The 21,332-nt window shown below is 45.6% G+C and overlaps 2 protein-coding genes across 5 annotated transcripts; one reads left to right on the plus strand and one right to left on the minus strand.

Moving 5' to 3' along the window:
- Positions 1-372: 372 nt before the first annotated feature.
- Positions 373-2,378, plus strand: LOC148328469 (uncharacterized). Its single transcript, XM_088307389.1, has 2 exons — positions 373-575; positions 1,592-2,378. Exons 1-2 carry the CDS (start codon positions 502-504, stop codon positions 1,923-1,925), a joined length of 408 nt encoding a protein of 135 aa, XP_088163515.1. The 5' UTR covers positions 373-501; the 3' UTR covers positions 1,926-2,378.
- On the minus strand, positions 2,364-20,758 carry mtmr11 (myotubularin related protein 11). 4 transcript variants are annotated; one of them, XM_088307386.1, is made up of 17 exons: positions 20,441-20,758; positions 12,904-12,973; positions 10,803-10,939; positions 10,668-10,737; positions 10,074-10,213; positions 9,899-9,983; positions 9,506-9,653; positions 9,202-9,289; positions 8,627-8,715; positions 8,283-8,410; positions 7,496-7,574; positions 7,194-7,264; positions 6,777-6,949; positions 6,403-6,573; positions 6,034-6,252; positions 5,147-5,464; positions 2,364-3,969 (listed from the first exon to the last, which is right to left on the minus strand). In XM_088307386.1, exons 2-17 carry the CDS (start codon positions 12,965-12,967, stop codon positions 3,625-3,627), a joined length of 2,325 nt encoding a protein of 774 aa, XP_088163512.1. In that variant the 5' UTR covers positions 12,968-12,973; positions 20,441-20,758; the 3' UTR covers positions 2,364-3,624. The 4 variants fall into 4 exon arrangements, with proteins under 4 accessions (XP_088163512.1, XP_088163510.1, XP_088163511.1 ...); XM_088307384.1 differs by lacking the exon at positions 20,441-20,758 and adding an exon at positions 17,615-18,088; XM_088307385.1 differs by lacking the exon at positions 20,441-20,758 and adding an exon at positions 16,141-16,393 and having other exon boundaries at positions 9,899-9,920.
- Positions 20,759-21,332: the final 574 nt, after the last annotated feature.

Consider the following 21,332-nt stretch of genomic DNA (forward strand, 5'->3'; position numbering starts at 1 on the left):
TGAACACAATCCCACTCCCATTCCGGGAGGTGGGCATGTTTTCCCTTGTATGCCCCGCCTCAAACATGACGTAATCGACCATCTGCAATGCAAAACACACATTTTGTAACAAAAAAAAACCCGCCACATTGTTTCTGCCCTCATTAACATTTGTTAGCTTGTTGCGCCTTCACTAAATGGGAAATTGATTTTCATAGAGGCTACAGTTGTTTTGTTATTCTGCCTCTCTGTATGTCACCCCTGGCATGTGTATGCTCTCCGCTCCTCCCCCAAAAATAAAATAAATCAAAGTAACAAATCAAGGTCGCGTGCACGCCTCTCTTCCGCCCTCTGGTGGCCAAACATGCTCATGAAAACACGTCGTCTGTCTGTCCGCCTGCCTGACATCCGGGCCGGCCACCTCTGCCGCGGTGTGGAAGAAGACTGAGGATGATGATGATGGCGGGGCTGCTGTGCGCATGCGCGGCTTCGGCGGCATGAGCGCTGGTGGATGCGGCCACGATGGACCTTCTGTGGCGGATCCTCGCCGCGCTCAGCTTTGATTGCTTCCAGTCGTCGTCGTCGTCGTCCAGCAGGTGATGATTGATTGCCATTTTATTTTCAAAAAGTGATTTTTTGAAGGTTGGCACGCGCGCCGGAGAATCCTTGCGTAACGTCTCGTTACATCGAGGGCATCTCACCGATTAGTTGCCATTGTTTTTATTTTTTAAATTTACCACAATGCAACAAGCTGCTGCGGGAAATTCGTCGTCATCGGGCGATTTCGTGCATCCTCTTGTAGCATGCTGTTGTTTTTTTTTTTTGGTGGGGAGGGTTGGTGGATATTTAAATGTAGAAAAAAAGATGTCTTCATCCTTTGGCCATTTGTTGCACTTTGTGAGATTCGTCTCCAGTGACGTCACCCATCGCGCTAATTGAGCTCAGCTTCTGCTCGTTGGCGTTCCTCATCTTTGTTATTTCAGCAAGTGATTGAAATTGCTTTTTGCTTCTATCTTGCAACTCACAGAATTTCGTTCCACTGACGAATATTTTGAAATTGCTTTAGCTTGAAATATTCTAACAAGTTGTGAAATTGTCATTTCTTCTGGTAATTATTCAGGCAAGTTAAAAAAAAACAAAGTGTTTTTTGTTGTTCTGCCACATCATTGCAATCACTAGAAGCAAATGAATTGTTTTAATTATTCCGCCAACTAATTTCAAGTGAAGTTAATTTTGAAAACTTTTTTGAAATGTGCTATTTGGATGACATTACACAACAGAAGTTAAGTTCGGTGAGAGACACAACTGCTCAGTAAGCTGCAGCAAAATGAAGTCAGTCTTTGAAGATGATAAATACTTGAGTGCCGGTTTACATGTGCTGCTCCACTCTTTGTAGACGAGGAGATAGACTAGTCAAGAACTACAGTGGGTTTTTTTTTTACTGTGCATGACAAACGCCTTGGGTAAAGTGAGGTTTAGATTAAGAGTGGTCGTGTCTCAAATTTTTTGTTTGCAAGTCTAAGCAGAAAAACGTTCTGAACAAAAACTTGTCAGGTCGCTCGTCACCTCGAAGTCCGTGTTGAGCCGATCTGACGGCTCTCGCTCTCGCCAGGTCTCCCGGCAAGCAGAGCAGCAGCCAGCCGGGCAGCCTGGACAGCAGCTCGCTGACGGGCTCGCTGTCGCTGGGTCCCGACGCGCCGCACTGCCAGAACTGCATCACCTACGAGGCTCGCCTCAAGCGCCTGTCGTGCGGCCACCTCTACTGCGACGCCTGCTGCCACCACATCGTCAACTTGGCCTTCCGCGACATCGAGGGACTCTCCGACTACCCCTGCCCCATGTGCAAGTCCTTGAGCCGGCTGGGGGGTCCGGGAACCTCGTCCTTGTCGGGGTCCTTTTGGGGTCCCCACGGCGGGCGGGCGGAGCCCGTCGGCTGGTGGGGGTGACGAGGACGACCGGCTCACATTTGAAAGCGCCGACCACCGAATGAATGGCGACTCTCATCTCTCTCGTTCTGTCGCACCGTGACAATGAAAGCTCCGAGGCCGCGTCGCGCGCACTGGAGGAGTCACAGAAAGGCATACGAGTCCGTGGAAAATGTTGACGGGTCGAAAACATCTGTTGTGAATGTCGCCCTTCGCAGCAAGTTGAAACATTTTCGTGTCAAACAGGGTCAAAGGTCACCTGTAAAAAGGTCCAAGTGCATTTTTTCAAGCACCGCGTTCGTCCGAGCATTTTTAACGGTCTTGATTTTTTTTGCATCCCGTTGTGACCAAAAACAAACGCTGATTGTACAGGAAGTGCCGTGCTACTTTTTAACTGTTCCAGATCATATTTATTTTCTTGGAGAAAAAAACAAAACGGGAATGAATAAAGTTTGTGAGCTGTGTGTTGCACAAGTTCGAGTGCTACTTTTTATTTAAAAAAAAAAAAAAAACATGCTGACACAAATACAAAAATGCACATCCGGCAAACTCGTACCCAGAAAAAAAAGTGATTGGAAATACATCCTCATTCAGGAAAGACGTTGAAATTGCTTTCTTTGAATTTCAATTTTGAGGCCTGAAACGAAAATCAAAATCAGCCCAATTTGAGCAAAGAGTACGGAATTGGTCCCGCTGCAAACGTTTGCTCTCGAACATACATTTCATGTCAACACTGGCAAGGAAACGCTAAACAAAAATTTGAAGAGCGTTTGGAAAAATAATACTCCATTTGGTCCAAGATCGGAAGAGCGCAGTTGTGGGTGTGCAAAAAAGCAGCAAGCTGGCATGTGGGTGGGCTGCCGCCGCCGAATACCAAAATAACTCTCATGCCCCAAATTCCACAGCGGGTGCGGCTCACCTCCTCTTCAGATAAAACCTCAAACGCAGCGGACACTTTATTAGGTACACTTGGCCTGCCTCAAGAAAACACGATTTTGCTTTGCTAGGCTTTGTCAATGCAGCCAGCTGTGCCTAATGAAGTGTCCAAATTGGGGGACACGTCACAAAAGCAAAAAAAAAAAAAAAGAAATAGGATACGCTTGATGTTTGTTTTCACAAAAAGCAAATTTTTGACAAGAAAGGGGCGATTTGGGTTTGAAAGCAAAGCGTGTTCTACCGCTGATACCAAAACAACGGAAAAAGCTGGAAATATTTTTTTTCTTTCTGATGAAAAAAAAACCAATCCAAAATTGTGTTTGCTTTCAAATTGTTGCTTTGAAAAAAAATTTAAATTCCTGAAAATGACGTGTTGCAAAAAAGTCTGAGCTTCTATTATTTATTTTACTTTTGAGGACAATTTAGATTTTTTTTTCTAAATTTCGATCAAGACAAAAAGATTTTTTTTTTGTGTGAGTCTCACCATGTGAAATCATCCAAGTTCAACGAGCAATTTTTTTTCTACTTTTTTTTTTTGTCCATCGCAACTTTGAATATTCTGTTTTTGTAACGAGAATTTTTGAACCGCTGTGGCAAGTACCTTTTGAAGTGCTACCTTGGCATACATTTCCATTTGCGGCCTGAAAATAGACGCCTCCTTCCGTGCCGAAAATGTGTCAGGAAGGGTCTCCAAGTGCATTGTGGGTCGTCGTCATCTTCTCGCGATGGTTGAAGATGTCCTAAAAACAGAAAAGACGAAGAAGCCGCAGGGCAGGCCTCTCGATTAGCTCGTGTTGCTTTTGGCCACTTTGGCGTTGGCGCGAGGCGGACGTGCGTCCGAAGCGTGCCCGAACAGAAAGGTGTGCTTGTTTGCGTTTTCTTTGGGGGCGGGGCCGCCCGCCGCAGCGGCCGCCGGCGCTTTGGGGGCGGCGGCGCCGGCTCCGTGAGACCGGGGGAAGAGGAAGGTGCCGTTGTTGGCGTTGTGGTTGAGGTTGGCGTCGCGGGGCGGCCCGGTGGCGCTGGCGGGGGCGGGGCACTCCTGGGTCAGCCGCTCCTGCAGGCGCCGCACCTCCCTGGCCAGGAGCTCCAGCGGGTGCCGATGGTTGGCGCTGAGCGGGTGCGAGAAGGCCTGCCGGACGACAGAGCGGACACGTTGGCACACAGCAGCACGTCTCGGAAATTCTCATTCGTTGAAATGGCTTTGCTTCTTATTGTTTCTATTCCGACAAAGTCATGAAAAGTTTTGCTACGACTTGGGCAATGGAATGCTAATTGCGGCTAAAAGATGGCGTCGCCAAATAAGAAACGTGTTCATAAAGTTCATTAAGACTCCACACTTAAATTCGCAGACATTTTGGATGCTGCTGTTTTGGTTAACAACAGATTTCCAATGGGAAAAGCTGACGACAACAACAAAAAAAAAAGAACTAGTTTTCCTTCTCGATGGGGGTAAAAAAAAAATTGTCTTAAGTAGATGTTGTTCCTGGCAACTAATTGGGGGACGCAGGGATGATTTCTCGTTGAGCAAAGAGCGCGTTTCCGCTTTGCTTTGCCGTGTGAGATATGCGCTGAAAAACAACCACGATGTATTCCATTTACTCTGGAAGGTTGAAGCGCGTTGCTTCCTATTCTCCATCCGTCAAAAGAAAGGCGCCCACTCTCCGCTCACGTCGTCATGGAGACATGACAGAGGCGGCACAGCGGACCAAAAAAACGGGTTTCGGATTGACGGCTGAAAAGATCGGTGACGCACTCGATGCTTCTGCTATCAAATTCGTCAAGCGGCCCACGCCACCGACGGACGCAAAATTTGGCTGTTTTTTTTTTTTATTTGGCCATGACTTCAAATTGACCGAGTTGAAAATGTGCTAAACAATTGATGAGAATTTGCTTCTTGGTTTGAAAATCGGCAAAAATATTGATCGTTTTCCAAAGTAAAAGCAGACATTTGCAAACGTCCTATTTTGAAAGAACACACTTCATTGAGAGACGATTTATCGTTTTTTAATGACGGTACCTTTCAGGCTGAAGGACGTGACCAGCCCGTAAGATGCCCAGGTTCTCATTTTTGCTCTTTTGTGAGCCTCATTTATCATTTTGGGAGATGGCTTTAATTTGTCTGGAGTTTTGCATTCGCTGACTAAATTGTGGCCAATGAGGAAACAATCGATCAGCGCATCACACTAAGGCTTCACTGATTACGATCTATACTACGACCCCAAAAGTACAAAATGAGTGCGTAGTCACACCGGAACGCGTCACGAATTTGGTTCGGTTGCTTTTGCAATTTCCACCTGTGCACGTACCTGAGCATGCAGCGCCCCCCGGTGGTAACACTCCCTCCACAGACCCACGCAGGGCCCCATGAGGAGGGGCAGCAAGGGCTCGTAGGGGTCCGGCTTGGACTTGGAGGCCACCTCGCTGAGGGAGCAGACCTTCAGCAGCCTCTCCAGCCCGGGGACGTTCTCCGAGGACGGCGCCCGGCGGTGGCTCTTGCGGTAGACGCCCGAAATGGCGGCCCCCGCGCCACCGCCGTAGCCCCCGCGCCACGGGAGCAGGTTGGCGGGGCATGAGAAGACGCCCCGGGAGAGGAGGAACACGGAGCCGGGGGGGCCGTCGCTAGGCTGCGAGAGGACAGGAAAACATTCGAGGAGCTTCAATTTGGATGTGCCACAGATTAAAAAACAAAACAAAACAAAAAAAAAAAAACACGTTAGGCTCAATGAAAGCACAATTTGTAGGCTTTCATCTAAAGAGAATTTTTTCATTTTTATTTTAATAAACTTGACACACAACAGCCATTTAATAACGGGAATGCAGTTTTGAGATTTTTATATTTAATGAATTGACTTTTTCACCATTTTACGTTACGATCTATTTGGATTTCGAATAGATTCTACAAATACGATTTTTTACTCCAAATAATAAAACGTATTCAGAGCATTTTGTTGTTCCAGCAAAACAATAACATAACACCTCAAAACGACGTACAGATTTTTTGCTAATTCATTAGAAATTAAAAAATTGAATCCCACAGCGCTTTACTTACGTTCGCGTTTTGATCAAAAAGCAAATTCAGTTTTGAATGGTCTGGATTTTGAGGTCACTTTAGTTGATTGACTCCAAATCTCCCCAGTGATCATGTGACCTCCCACTGCATGGCCACTAGGTGGCAGTGTCGCACAGGATTTACCCGCTGGACGTCCAGGTGTGCGTTGAGGTTCCCGTTGAGCACGGGCGGCGGTTCGGGCGTCTGCCGGACGGGCTGCGTGAACGCCGCCTGTCGCCGCTCGCTGTACTGCAGCGACCAGTCCCACACGGGCGGCAGCGGCGGGTCGGGCGGCTCCGGGCCGCTATCCGGGTGCAGCGGGTCTCGCCAGCCGTTGACGGGCGTGTAGCACTGACCCAGGTTCTAGTTTGGGGGCGGGGCACAGGTAGCGGAGGAGGAGTCACACTTTATACCGCTCTCACTCTCTCCCCATGAGCAGAAAGTCGCCATATCGACTTCCCGGGCGAGGTGCACGAGCAGGAAGAGCCGATGGTGCGTTTGTGAGTTTGGTACCTGCGTGCGTCTGCATCGCTCCCGTTGGGAGTTGGCCAGGAAGCTGGAGAAGAGCGGCAGGTGGGCGCTGTCGCGCAGCGCCAGCAGGAAGTCGGCCGTCAGCTCGAAGCGAGACGGGTACTGAGACCACAACTGCCACACGCAGTCCAGGAAGAGCAGGAAGACGGGAGCCTGAACACATCACGCACACACGCGTCAGCGGCTAGACAAGACTCACATTTTATTCAATTCGTCTGTCAATTTTTGTCCAATAACTCAGATAAGAAAGGGATGGAAATTATTTTATTATTTTTTTTTATTTCAAATTGTGAGCGTGGAAAAGGCGCAAAGCTAAATGGTCGATGTTTGAACGTGAGCCTCCCCTTTGCGCTCACCTCGTCTTTGTCGTTGTCTCGGTGAAAGTTGGCGCGGCTGTAGAAGCGGTGGCCCGCCGTCACCCACTCCTTCTGCACCAGGCTCTGGAAGCCAAGGCGGGTGCGGCAATGCGGGTCGCACATCACCTGCACCAGGCTGGACACCACGCAGCTCATATCTCGGTCTTCCGCCTCTGCAGGGGGAAAAAAAACAACAACAAAAAAAAATGACGCAAGAGTTCTGTCATTCAGAACGAAGATGGCCAAAGATTTGTTTTCCCATGTGAGCCAAAAACGCTGGCTTGTAACATTGGCGAGCAAGAGCGACTTTGCAACTTTGAGGCCGCACACGTCGGCGGAGCGGCACGTGCACGTGCACGCTCACGTGCACGTGAGCGTGCACGTGAGCGTGGATGAGCCTCGACTCACGTGACTCACCTTGCAGCGCCACGGTCATGTGACCACCGCGCAGAAGGCACGCCACCTCCGACGCTTTCTTGAGGCACCACCTACGCCAGGGAGACAACGCACGCGCATGAGGGCAACATGGTTTTTTTATTTTTTAAATACTTCCCCCGCTCATGTGGCTACATTTTAAGGACGCGCAACTTCAATGCGGGAGAAGGCCACAATTTTCCTTCAGTGCGACTGACGGATGGCAAACCGACCGCCAGGCATCGTGAACAGAACGTGTGTGCGTTTTCGTTTGTGGCGCCGAAGACGACGATGAGGGCGGTTACTTGGTGTAGTCCAGCCAGCGCGTTCCTTCCAGCGAGGAAAGCCACTTGTCGTCCGGCACCGTCACAGACGTGGAAATGTCTGCGCAGGAAAAAAAAAATATTCGAGTCCAACGAACACACAAAGGCCATCACGGAAAACAACAACAAAAAAAAAAAACATGTCCTTTCAAGATTGCTTTTTTTCTCTCTCCCTAACGGCAACGAGTAATTTTCCAAAGCAAAGCTTTTCTTGCCGACTTTCCCGCCGACAATCATTTTGGCTTCTTTTCTTTTTGCTTTCGGAGACGTGGCGAGATGACGCCACGTTTACGTCTCGGAGGACTTTATTTTGAGATCGGCATCGTCGCGTCTTGACCGAGCAACGGGTAAAGGCCAGATTTTTTTTCTAATCTTTTTGTGCGGGCTCAGCAACAGATCAACAATCTTAAAGTGAGCGTGTGAATGTTGAGTCAAAGTGAATTTTCAGCTCAGTCTGACGTTTGTGAGGAATGCGCCGCGTGTGCAAAAGTCACATTTGTCACAAAGCCTTTCGTGAACGCGTGACAGAAACTCGAGCGGCCCGACATCGTCGTCATCGCGCACGCCGGCACCGGCGCAAACTCAACCGCGGCTTTTTATATTCGGTTGAAGGAAAATATGCAAAATGAAAATTCTACTTTTCAAATATCATTTCACAATTTTCGATTGGATTTTCCCCATTTGACTTGAGCGTCAGCGAATCAGAAGCTCGTTCGTCTCTTAAAACCGCGCAAGTAAGATCCGTCCGTTCGCGTGTGTCGTCGCTCACCTCCGAGACAAAGCGCTCGCAGGCGGCCGTGCGCCAGCTGGATGTCGGCCGGCGACGGCAGCTCCTCGCCAAGCTCCACCACCACGCACACGGACGAATGGCAGCCGAACAGGATGAGCTCCAGGTTCCTAAGCAACACACACACACACACACACTAAATAAATAAATGCTGCTGTTAAAAAAAAAAAAACAAGCACTCGGAATGCTTCCCTCATTCCCAACAACGGGATTTTCCATATTGTGGTCAAGATGATATCGAATATAACAAACGGGAAGAACTCAACAACGGGAAGCGCGGACGGCTTTCCTCACGGCGCAAAAATGCGGCGAGACAAACACGGCACCTGATGTCGTCCTTCTCGTGGTAGATGTTGTTCTGGAAGCTGGCCATGCGAAGGAGGTCGCTGCCGCAGGGATGACGCCAGCACCAACGCTGGAATGAGGGGAAAAAAAAAAAGAACAACAACATTGGACAGGCTTTCAGAGAGCGGCAAGCCTGCCGGACCAACTCGATAAAACAAGAATGCAAAAAAAAAAAAAAAAGCTGTTGGCCAAATTTGAATTTGTAAATGTGGAGTCGTTCCTTGCGAGTGTTGTCATTTTGTATTTTTCCTATTTAACTCATTCACTGCCGGCAGAAGTAAAATGAAGGATGACTTTTTGACGTATATATCCGTCAATGGGATTGAACGCGTTGAGAAGTTCCAAGCAAGACGGCGGCTCTCCTTGCCCGCATGGCAGAGCATCACCGTACCTTCCTTGCGAAATTTTCAAGTTTCACTTCAACTAAGCAAATCACACTCATACCTGAAATTGCAACAAAAACTAAAACATCCGAGGGACTGCTCATAACTTGAAAAACTTTAAAAAAAAAAAGATGTTCGTTGATGATGATCGTTATGATGAAACAAAGACTCACCGGGATGCGGCCGTCGTTGAAGTGGGCGAAGCTTTTCTTCAGCTCGGTGTCGAGAACCTTCTGCGGGACAACGATGAACCTTGGAAGACTGAAAAAATAAAAATGTTTTTCTCCGTCGGCAGCACGAACGGAAGCACAAAATGGAAAAGGGTATAAAAATTGGTTTCAAGTTCAAGCCACGCAGTTGATAGAAAAATATCAGCTGAATTTTTTTATTTATTTTTTTATGAACATCACGATTGTGTTGCGTTAGAAGCCTAAAATGCGGCAAAAGATCCAAAATTTGAAGGCGAAAAGGAACTACCTGGTGGACATCTCGAAGCGGTCGTTGACCGAGCTGACTCTCCAGCCGGTGGCGCCGCAGCGCTCCAGCTCCCGCTCGCAGTCGGCGGCCGACTCGTGCCAGTTCATGTGGGCGTCGCGGCGCCGGTTGCTTAGAAACTGCTTCATTTCTGCGCAGAGGAAACGTGGCTCAGTCACACAAAAATCATGTCAACAAAGTGCTTTCATGTTTTCCTCGATCAAGAAACCACCACTGAGTCAGATAACCAATCAGAGACGGTCGCGCCGTGTCGGTCAGAAACTGCAGCCCGGCAGAGTTCACGTATTTCCAAAGAGGGCGGAGTTTGTGCAGGATTTATCGGACTGCTGACGGTCACAAGAGCGTCGCGGTGCCGAATAGATCAAGCGTCCATACCTACGCTGCCAAGGGCGGCGTTCTGGAAGGACAACACAGAGCCTGGCTTGAGAGGTTGGTAGCTTTTGGCGATGGTGTGCGTTATCTGCAAAGGACGACACAACGGGCCGTGAAAAGAAAAGCAAGCTCGCCCAAAGCCGTCAAGTGTGCGTGCGTGTGTGTCCAAGACACGCACCTCCATGACTTGGGCGTCGGGGGTGAGGCGGTCAAAGAGGAAGCAGATGACTCGCAGGTCGCGGCAGTAAAGCACCAACTCCTCCGGAGTGAACTTGAGAGAAGAGTTTGGGGTCACCAACTTGGTCCGGTTGGGGCCAACTGCAAACGCATCGAGGATTGGGCACGTCAAAAACGAGACAGCAAAAAAGTGAAAACCGCCCAACGACTGACTTCCATAAAACAAAAATAAAATAAATAAAAAATAAATAAATAAAGCAACATAATTGCCTACAACTGATAAAAAAAACTAAACTGTGATCAGCAAAAATGAAAACAGTTGAGTTTTTCCACAAATAACAGAGGACAGAGCGTGAAAAATAAATAAATAAATAAATAAATAAATAAAGAGTGACAATGTGAGGAACTGTAATTTTGGTGGTCAATTATTTTTGTGAATTATACAACAGTAAAATCACAAACGACATCTGCAGGTTCATGATTTTTTTTTTTTAATAGCATTTATTAAAACACCCACCATTTTTTATTTAGTAATTAGATACAAAATTCTAAGACGTATTTTCCACAATAAGGTGTCAAACCAATCTCAACTTACCGACGACGACCTTCTCTATCGAAGCCAAAGCGATGTCATGATCCCCCAAAAGAATCGGGTCGGCGTTGTCCTGCAGCAGAAAAATTTAAGTTGACTTGGCGTCTTGTGGTGCGACGCGGGCCACGCGGCGCTTACGTCGGGTTGGGGAGCATCTTGAGGCACGAAGGCCACTCGGAAGTGCGTGCAGAAGAGCGTCCCTGACAGCCAACCTCGACCTTCCCTCGCCGTTAACTTCTTCCTCACCATGACGGCTCGCTGCAGCACGCACTCGCCTGCGCACGCGGAAGGGCGGACAAAAGAAATCACTCAGGAGCGCCCCCTACAGACAAAATTGTCGCCAACGCCAGTCTGTCCGGCCCTCGAGCGTGTGACGAACCGTCACATGAGACAAAAATTGCCTCCTCACGCGTCGAAAGCGCCACTTGAAAATGTTTGCGTAAGAAGAGACGTGAGACGGCCGCGTGCGTTCGAGCGTTTTCAGGAACAAGGCCGGAGGGTCGAGGCCGACCCGGCAAAAAAAAGACTTTTAGTTTTGGGTGAACATGAAAGAGCGGCATACAAACAAATTAAATGTTGAGCACCGCCCCAAAAAAATAAAGAAATAATCAGGAAGTTGGTCATTCCTCAGGGAAGAACAAAGGGAGAAAAAAAATGTCCGCCCCAATGAAGCGTTTCCTCCTCCGGTGGTCGTGCAGAACAGGAAGCGCAGAGGAGGAAAAAAAAACTGCCGCTGATTGTGCAGCTGATGAAGAATTTAAATATCGTTTCTGAGAATTTGTAAGAATTGCAGACTGAATTCCACAAGTGAGCTGCCCAAGAGGAAAAGCGGCATGGCAAAAAAAAAAAAAGGAGCGCTGGAGGGAAATTGAACTTCTTGATGGCCGGATGGTAGTCAACTCAAAGAAGACTTGAGGGAATTGCAAAGCACAAACAGGAAAGCGCTCATTTTTGCTGGTTTATGCGGCAGGAGGACAAGAAGGAAGTGAGATTTTTTTTTTTTTTTTTTTTATGGCCGTCGGATCTGCAAAGAAACGCAAGACGGGACGAGACGCTGTCCTAAAAGTCGCGATTGAGAAACGGCGACAAACGTTTTTTGTTTATTAGGAGGCCTTCCGCTTCTTTGTCCAATTTGTCGGCGCCCGCATTCCCGCCTCGCTTTCACGCTTGCGAACAAACAAGCAACCCAGTCTCGCCATTTTGCACCTTCAAACGTCCCACTTGCACATTCGACTGAGAGACGTTTGGGCTGAGAAAAAAAGCGCACTAAGCAGATTTGGAGCAGCTCAGGTGGCGCTTGAACACGCGTCTTCGCCAAAAGCCACGCCCATGTTTTTAGGAGCCCGCGAGGTGAGCGCCAACTCAAGAGCGGGTCTGAGCAAACAAAGTCCAGGCGGATTTTGTTTTCTTTGCTTTCCATCCGCATAGTTGCTCGTTTTCAAGCCGACGCTTCCCGCTGTGGGCTGAGACGAGCGGGAAACGCCAGCGACGGGCGAACGCTGCTTTCCAAGGACAAAACGCAGCCGGTGCTGTTTTTGGCAGTTTTTATTTCAACTTCCGGATGAAAGTATTTGTTACGATCGTTAGCTTGATGAAAAACAAAGGAAAAAAATTAAAAATTTAAGAAGAAAAAAAAAAAAGAAAATTCATGGTCAAATAAAATCTACGCTGATTTCATCAATATTAAAACATATTGACACATTTTCTGGATCAGGATTCTGGAGCCGATCGTGATCAGCAAGTTAAAAAAAAAAAAAGCAAAACAAAACGATAACCAATCAACGAACGGCTGAGCGCCCCTTCAGCGCCGCGCTCACGTTGAGGAAGATGCGATGATGTCATCGACAGGCTCGGGAAGTCGATTCAACGGAGCTCATTGAACGCATCGCATTGCCGACATCAAGACTGACGGCTTGCTTAAAAAAAAAAAAAAAAGTGTTCCGTATGAAGGTGATCGCTTTCACTTGAGCGAGTGTCCCGTCGACGATCCCGTTGCCAACGGCGACCGTTTCGATAAGCGTCGGGAGAGTGAGACAAAGTCACGTAGCGACAAATAGGCGCCACATCAGCGCGCTGGAATGAACCGAGAGAGATAAGTGTGTTGTGCTGAGATGAGATAAGGTTGGACAAGGCATCCTCGTCGAGGTCGCGCAAACGTGTGAAAACGACGACAAAGGTCACAAAAAAAAAAAAAAAAAAAAAGAACAGGACCGGCTGCAGCGAGCCGGCGCGGATTTACCTGGAAGACAACGTAGTCCAAAGACATCTCGACCCCTCGCCGTCATGCCGCTCTGATTCAACATCCGCTCCTGAGGGGAGATCCACACAAATGAGCACAATCTAAAGTGACAAAATTGGTCAACGACTTGAAAACGGATCCATGCTCAAATCGACGACCATGTTGCGAATCGATTTATCGTTTGGATTCAAGTCGTCGTTTGACTTCAAAGTGTACAAATCGCCGGATTTCAGTTTCTCAACAGCAAATCTTTTCTGATTTAAGTCGTCCACCGCAAAAGGAGATTCAGTCCCCCCCAAAAAAATTATTTCATCAGAAAACATTTGCTTTTGCTTTGGAAAACAATGATCAACATTTTTGTCCATTTTCGGAATCGTTACGGACAAAACCAGGAAGTGAATAAACTCGGGAAAAAATAAAGAAACTTGAATGCTTTCCGAAAATCCTGAAAAATTGTTCGTTGAAGTCGAAGCAGCCTCCTAAGTGGAGTCGTGCAAAGTTGTCGCCCGTTCTTGGCATCAACCGCAAATCCCAAGAAAAGGTTGCTGAGCTCACTCGCTTTTTTTTTTTTGCAAGCATCCGTTTGATCTCCAAAAGTTGGCTTACTTTCATGGGCTTAGCCCAAAAGAAATTTTCTCGTTCGTTCCCTTCGCAAAACACAAAGTTGCAACGACGACCCCGTCTTGCTGGAACATCTGGAGCCGGTTAAGTTTACGAGAGCCCCCCCCCAGCGAGACGCGCGTTGACATTTATGAGCAACTCCGCCCCACTTACGGGCGGCGAGGCTCAGGTGGTCGGCAAAGAAACGCCGCACTTGTGAAGCTATCGGGTCCGTTTTCAATCGCGAGAACGTCGCCGCCAACAAGAGGCTATTGAGTGGCCGAGGCCACGCTAACGACGTGCGCTGAAATACGAGCGCAGCGCAGACTCGAGAGCTTAACGGGCGATCGTTGCGAGTTGGCATGAGACAAACATCGTCAACGGTCTAACGAAGCTAAGCTAACGTAGCAGTAAAGTCAACACAAACGTTTGTCGAGACAATCGAATTGTTAGGGAGCTGTCGTTTGTTAAAAATGTTTTGTTTTCTATCAAATAGGAAAAAATATTTTGCACAAACGTGAGTCCAGTTGTCTTGATGTAACTTTTGCAAATTAGCATGACTGAGAAGCTACGCAACCATAAATAAAAAAAAAACGAAAAAATGAAAACTGTGAGTGATATTGTAACGGTGAGCTAAAAAAATGACTTTGTACGACTCAGTTCTGTTGCGATCGGAGCTTTATGCAGCAGATTGCAATCTTCAGTCATCGCAAGCCGTTTGATCCGCAAAACGGTAGAAAGTCACATGCCTGAGACAAAACTGAACTCTGACCTTTTGGAGCTGACTTCCAAGTTTGACGACCGTTTTGCAGCACGAGATCGAACTTGGCGGCTGTGCCTCGGCCATCTAAAGTCGCCGATTGGCATCGTCCATCGATCAAATTGGGAAGCAGTTGGCACGAAATCTCAAAGTCAAGTTGAGCTTGGGCGGACCCCCGAGAAAATTAATCTCCCGACATTTCTGTTGTGGGGAGTGAGACCGCGATCAGGTCTCAGTTTGCCCCCAGACGATAAAAAGGGCAAACATTCCTAAAAAACGCACGGAAACGTTGGGCCACCCGTTCCTATTTGCTGACGTTGCATCACGCTCGCCCCAGTTTGAAGAGAGCGAGGGAGAAAAAGGGGGGGGGGCTCATTTTTGCCCGACTTCCACTTTCCGTTACTCATGGCTTCCCTCTCGCTAAACCAGAACGATGCGTCACATGATGTTGCTCCTTCCTCTCAGATTTCCAATTTTGGAACGCTGATGTCAACACACACAAAAAAAATGAGAAATTTGGCAAATATAGAAAAGGAGTCTTGAAAACGAAGCGAAACGAAGCCGTTGTCTGTGGGCGTGTCCTCGTCATGCGCAGAAACGAAACGACGCCTCGTTCAACCACACGTCGGAGTCGCCAACATTTACAATCATGGAAAAAATTATTGGAGCAGCCCAGTTTTGTCGGTTTCTCGTTCATCTTAAGCGGCTCGTACAACCGAGAATGATGACGACAAAAAAAATAATAATTCAATGGCAAAGTTCCGCCAAAACTGTGCTTTGAAATGTCTCAGCCCCTTAAAAAAAAGAAAATTGCAGTTTTTTTTTCAAAAGCTGATCTTCGATCACAAAGAATGTGTTTGGAAACAAAGCTTCCAATTCTCTTTCCAGGCTCGTTAAACTCCGAGTAGTGAACTGTTTTCGTCTCAATTCAACCGCAATCCAATGACGGCTTTTTTTATTGCTTTTTTTCTCAACCACTCCCACTTGGACAGTTTTGCTTGCTTCCGCTAAAATGACGCTGACAAAAAAAAACAAAAAAAAAACACTCACATTCCCTCACGCCAATGACAAAAGTCAGACGGCTGTGCGAGCTCGCTGAAGAACAATGAACGTGGAAGCCAGTGGGGCTGACGTTTGGATTTTTAGTCAGTTGCTATTTTTAGACTGCCTTCAGTGAAAAGGCAAAACAAACAAAAAAAAAAGGGGGGTGGGGTCGAATATTTACTGCATCGAGTAAAAATCTGAAATCCAGGACTCGGGAGCCGCAGAGAAATGCGCTGCCTTGGTGGAGGTCTTCCATTCTGGTTCTGTTTTTTTTTTGAGAAATTCCAAGTCACATTTCAACATACCCCACATAAAAAAGGTTTTTCATTCTTTGGCTTTTGACGCAGGTTACCGTTTTTGTTAATGCATTTCTTTAATTTTTTTGTTTTCGGCCATTTTTCTGCTCCAATAAAAAAAAAAAACTTGGTATGCAGTATGTTTGAAAAGAAATACAGTTAAATTGGATTCGAGATCAGCACAGCTTTTGAGTGGACAACAAAGATTAGGATGTTGTCATGCCAACTACGAGGGAGTTTTTGAGTCCCACTTTTGGAACGTTGGCTGCTTCGATTGTCACACTGCATAAAATTCAGAGTCTCCTGAAAGCAAAGCTGCACGGTAGCGAAAAACGGCTTTTCCATTTCCATCATCAGACAAGAAAAAAATTCAATGGAAGAAAACTCTTTACAGCTCAAGACAAAGAGGAAGCGTCTCGGACTCAGCACACGGAGATTAAACATGAGCACAGATTGCAAAGCCATCTAGGACAAATTCTGCCTTCATACAAGCATGCGTGTGCGCGCGCGTGTGTGTGTGTGTGTGTCAGCGCCTACCAAGTCACATGACCATCTCCCCGCCACATTAGCATAACAGGAACGCTCGAGATTGGCCCGAGAGGACGGCGTCCGTCGGCGCATCTCATTTTCAGAGGTAATCGAATGCTACAAAAATTCCTCAACTGCAGTCTCCATGGCAACGGCGGCCAGATGTGCCCGCCCCCTCCTCCGCCCGAGCGCACGCATACACAAAAGCGACGCCTTAAGGCTTGCGTAGACGAGCATCTGTTAGCGTTTCCCCCGCGGCTGCTGAAAATAACCACAGAGGAAGAAGAAAAAAAGGAACTTTGACGGCTTGCCTGCGTTTGGCTCTGACTCATGCAGCTGCTTCGCCTCTTAAACAAATACAAACACAGAAATTAAACGACTGGGGAGACGGCTAGAAAAAGGCAAAGCGGACACCCGCCAAAAGCTCAAATGATCATTTGGTTTCGCAGCTGAATTGTAACAAAAACAATCATTTACTCTTTTTTTTTCCATTCTTGCAGTAGGTCAGACCAGCGCAGAGTAATTCAACATCATTTTTTCCCCCAAACATTTCGACTCGTCAGTACAACAAACGTAAAACCATTAAAAAAAATAACACGGTGAACTAGTCATTGCTACGTGTAAACGTACAAGATTAAAAGATTACATAGATTTTGTTTACTTCAACTTGCAAACCAAAGTTGGAGGCAAAAGCTGGACTCTGATTGGCTGCAGTTGAGCACATTTCTGCAGCACATTTTCTTTTTTGGTCTGTTTCTGTGTGACCCAGCACCAAAAGACCGTAATTTATAAATCCCTTAATCACAAAATGAAAAAAAAATCTCAAAGAGCTTTACTTGCTCGCAAAAACCCCCCCAAAAAAAACAAAAAAAACTCCATCGGCGGAAAAAAAGAAACCTTGAAAAGGGGCCACAGATGGGGGAACCCCCCTCCCCCTCCCAGGATGACGAGGCTGTAATGGATGCCAACACGATATGGTGTTATAAAATAATATTCCTTAAAATGTCATTTAGAGTCCTTGTTAAACTTAAAATTGTCCAAATGCTCAAAATTCCAGCCTCTTGACAGTTTCTTTGCTCTGACTTTTTCATCCATCTAGCATACTAATTGTATGAGAAGACATTTGCAAAGAAGTGCTTTGACTTTGGACAACAATTATCAACATTTTAGCTGATTTTTTGAAGGGTCGGGCGTTATGTAGCAAAACCAGCAAATGAATCACAATCACATTATGTTTGTGCATTTTCTGCTCTGTTGTCTCTAAATGAGGTCCTGTTTTAGAATAGAAATCAAAACACGTTTCATTGATTTACAACTAATCAATGACATATTGATTACCAAAATAATCATGAGTTGCAGCCCTCCTACAAAAATATTTGGGTGATGATGCTCAATGTCACAGTGACACGCATTTAAAGATGTTTTTTCTTAACTACTTTCGCATGCTAGTTCAATTGATTATCTGAATTAGGTGTGCGCTTACCTTCATGTCGGGCCCCATTTGTCGGACTTTAAATGTGCTTTTAGATCCAGTCAACATGGTTCCAATTCCACACACACGCAGACAAAAAAAGAAATTTACATGAAAAAAAAAAAAACTGAAAAAAGTGTCAATGAAAAAAAAATTGTCGCTAGTGCCGTCCTCGGTCCATATTAATTAGCGAGAGAGGGAAAAAAGGCGAAGAAAATGAAAACAAGTTGTCCGCAAAAGGACGAAAGTGCGGCGGTCAAAGTCCGGCGTTGTTGTTGCTGACAACCGCGGCGGCAGCTGCCACGCACCTCCGCGCCCGCCTCGCTTCTCATCGCCGCGGACGCTCAAAAACGCCACAAAAAGCAAAAGGCTCTCGCCACCGGTGGCGGCTGCTCCATCCACGCACGACGACAGAGCGCGCGCTCGCTTGCTGTGTGTCTTTCGGTCACTCAGTCTGTCGACGCCGAAGCTGTCCACGGCGGAAAAAAAAAACTCAAGACGTCCAGCTACTTAAAGGGACACGACACCCGGAAATGGCGGCAAAATAAAAGCTGCACTGCTTCATAATCGTAATCATAATATTACTCTCAGCCACGAAAATCGACTTAATTATGTCAATGATGATTGTTGCCTCACTTGCAAAACAACTTCAATATTATGATTACGTGATATATGTCGCGCTCAAACGTGATTAAATTGATTTTTGGATGTGATCAATTTCAGCACAGGAAATGTACAGTCCAATATTTAAGAATTGACTCATTTTAAAATTTGTGTGAGGAATCTTTCATTCACGGGCAGACTGAAAAGAAAATATTGAATAATTCCTAGAAAAATGACAGCAGCACGAAAAAAATTCAAGTAGCGCGCGCTCATCGCAAAGGCAAACCGAAAAGTGAAAGAGCCATGCCAATAATTGTCAAACTTAAAAAGTCAACAAAAATCGAGAAATCTCAAAGGATAAAAATATACATAAATGAGGACTTTACGGGAGCTGTTCCCCCAAAATGAAAACAACTGAAATCAGCACGTGACAGAGGACACGTTGTTTATTTTGCGATATGACAAATTTATATTTCTAATTCACGCCCATACAAGCACATCAAAACAAAAGCAACGTGGCGGTTGGATGTGGAAGGAATCATCAACTGATTGCAATATTATTTTAAAAAAATATATATTTCAGGTGCTACACAATTAATTTTTTACATTTCCCTACAATTACGATGCCAAGTAGAAAAACAATACATACAGCCACATTAACAAATCGCATCTTCAAAAATCTAATTGATCATGAAATAGTCAGTGGATTTCTCACAAATGATAAAAGTGATCACTTTCAAATTATATTGATTAATTTTTTTTAAATCTATACATCAGAAATACGAAGAGGAACTTTACTCACGTAAAGATCTTAATCTTGGATATCGTGACTTCTCAAAAATGAAGATAAAATGTAACATAAAGCAAATGTGTGTCTCTCTGGAAGGTGTTAATCTATGGAATAATTTTGATGTTAAATGAAGGTATTTTTCAACTTTGGGACCATTCTTTGCATATAAATAACCCGATTTGAACATGTACATCTACTAATGATTTGCTTTCCTCCCAATTTTAGTTTTTATCTTGTAATGTGTTTAAATGTTCAATCAATCAATGAATCTTCCAAACTGCGAATCCACACTCACCTCCATTATTTGCTTAAAAATCTGTTCAGTTTTTCAATTTTGCGCCCAGCCCAAAGTCAGGTCTCCTCCACAAGAGGCTTTGGCGCCCTCTGGTGGCAGTTTGGAGACAAGCACCAATTGTGAACTTGATTTAGCCAGGGCAGTCATTGCGATTTTTAGTCTTCTTGTGGTATCTGGATGCAAGTACAAACAATTTCATTGTTATTTGGATAGATACGGAAGAGGATTGGGGCCAGTGAAGGTGGGGAAAAAAGGTCAGAATGTCCAAATACTAACTTTTAAAATGAAAATTCTTATTCTCCCTTGAATCCTATTTTTAAGTCAGAATTTATGAATTGGAGCGCAAACGCTTGGTTTGTCTTTCGGTGGCTACAAAAAGTCGACCCTTGCCTGTTCGAATGCCAGATAAAAAAAAAAAAAAAAAGGATAAATTATTTCCAAACATTTTTGACACCATCAACGTGCCGTGTGAGTAAAAACACACCTCCCACAATTTCAAGTGCCTCTGATGACACCCAAATAAAAATGAGATGTTTGGGTAGGATTTTCCTTACATTTTGTTTTTGCTTACTTAAGGAAGACAAAAGGTTTCATCCCAACAAAGTTCTACATAGAACCTTTCATAATTCCCTCCATCTTGACTAATGCCCTCGTTAAAACGCTTGCTCGTGATACCATCAGGACCACACTTCCCTGTAGGCATGATTGTAGAATGGTTCATAATTCCCCTCGCATCGAGCAATGTTCTGTTGGCACCTAGCTTACGTTACAGAACGATAGCCGTTTTCTCTCCCAGCCCCCAGTTGGATCTTAGACAACCTTCAGACATGAGTAATTAAGATTGTGTGCACACTTGTGCAACCGTATTATTTCAGTTGTTTATTTTCATTTCCACTTGTGAAAAGTAAACAAAAACAAATCAATTTGCACAGGTCATAGGTCACATTAATGGTAGGAAAGGTGTGCCCTGCGATTGACATCATCACGTAAAAACTGTATTTAAGCTAACACTTAAACCCCACGTGGATTTGGACTTGCAATGTTTTTGTGGGACTTGAGCCAATGGTAACAGCTTCCAAATCTTTTTTTTTCCACGTGCACAAAATTAACTGTCAAGGGGGGGGGGGCAATAATCGCTAAAATCCATTACCTTTTTGCGAGCCCTCAGCAACTTTCTCTCGTCGTCTCATGCGAAGAAATGTCCAGAAACTTGCAAACAGCTCCGAGACACGAAAGCAAAAAGCGGCACATATGCGACCGCCCTGCTGGCGCACACGTGAGTCTCTTTTCTTTTCTCTTTCTTTCTTTCGTTCGTGTGCGAGGACGCGCATGGAGAGGGACGTCAGGATTTGGATTTGTCACCCTTCAATATTACATAAGGCTCTCGCATTTCTCCCACCCAAAACAAAACGCTTGCGGACACACGAGCTGGCGCGGGCGTCACGTGACCCGCATTCAAGCTGTCAATCAGCCGAGCGGAACGCGACCACTCAACGGTGCCGCACACTTCAACTGGTCATTAAGCCCTTTTGTCCGTGAACTTCCTCCTGAATAGATAAATAAATAAATCATCAAGTAGCACCATCATGGCTTTCTAGATTTATTATTCTTTGAAGTGGGCAGCAATTTGCGATTGTTTTAATAATCAATTCATCTGTCAACATTTTTTTTGATGAGTCAAATCATCAATTATCAGAATGGCTGTGAATTCGTTTGATGAGTCATTCATTAAGTGTTAACCTCTGCATCAAAGTTAAATTAAAATTGGACCCGATTGATTTTAGGTAGAGGAAATTTGGCCACAATTGGCGCTCCCGAAGGCACACACACAACTTTCTTAAAATACAATAAGAATTTATTCAAATGGTGAAAAAAAGAAGTCAGAATTACAATAAGAACCTAATCAAAATGATAATTATTATTATTATTATACTCTCTCTGTCCACATTGCACACTAGGCAGCCTTCGGGGTCTCTCCAAAGCATAAAAACAACAAAAAAAAGAATGACAAGAATGAAAACAACAACAAGTAATAATGCACA

Source organism: Idiotropiscis lumnitzeri, chromosome 10 (assembly GCF_059441095.1).
Source record: "Idiotropiscis lumnitzeri isolate Australia: NSW breed Sydney's pygmy pipehorse chromosome 10, RoL_Ilum_1.0, whole genome shotgun sequence".
Lineage (NCBI taxonomy): Eukaryota > Metazoa > Chordata > Actinopteri > Syngnathiformes > Syngnathidae > Idiotropiscis > Idiotropiscis lumnitzeri.

What these genes read in the sequence shown, in the direction of transcription:
- mtmr11 (XM_088307383.1), bottom strand. Translation starts at nt 16,224, where the DNA reads ATGCGCCGACGGACGCCGTCCTCTCGGGCCAATCTCGAGCGTTCCTGT. An exon ending in AAGATGCTCCCCAACCCGAC is followed by an intron (nt 10,738 to 10,802) that starts GTAAGCGCCGCG and finishes TTTCTGCTGCAG; the next exon opens with GACAACGCCGACCCGATTCT. An exon ending in CCGACGCCCAAGTCATGGAG is followed by an intron (nt 9,984 to 10,073) that starts GTGCGTGTCTTG and finishes CGTCCTTTGCAG; the next exon opens with ATAACGCACACCATCGCCAA.
- LOC148328469 (XM_088307389.1), top strand. Translation starts at nt 502, where the DNA reads ATGGACCTTCTGTGGCGGATCCTCGCCGCGCTCAGCTTTGATTGCTTC. An exon ending in TCGTCGTCGTCGTCCAGCAG is followed by an intron (nt 576 to 1,591) that starts GTGATGATTGAT and finishes CGCTCTCGCCAG; the next exon opens with GTCTCCCGGCAAGCAGAGCA.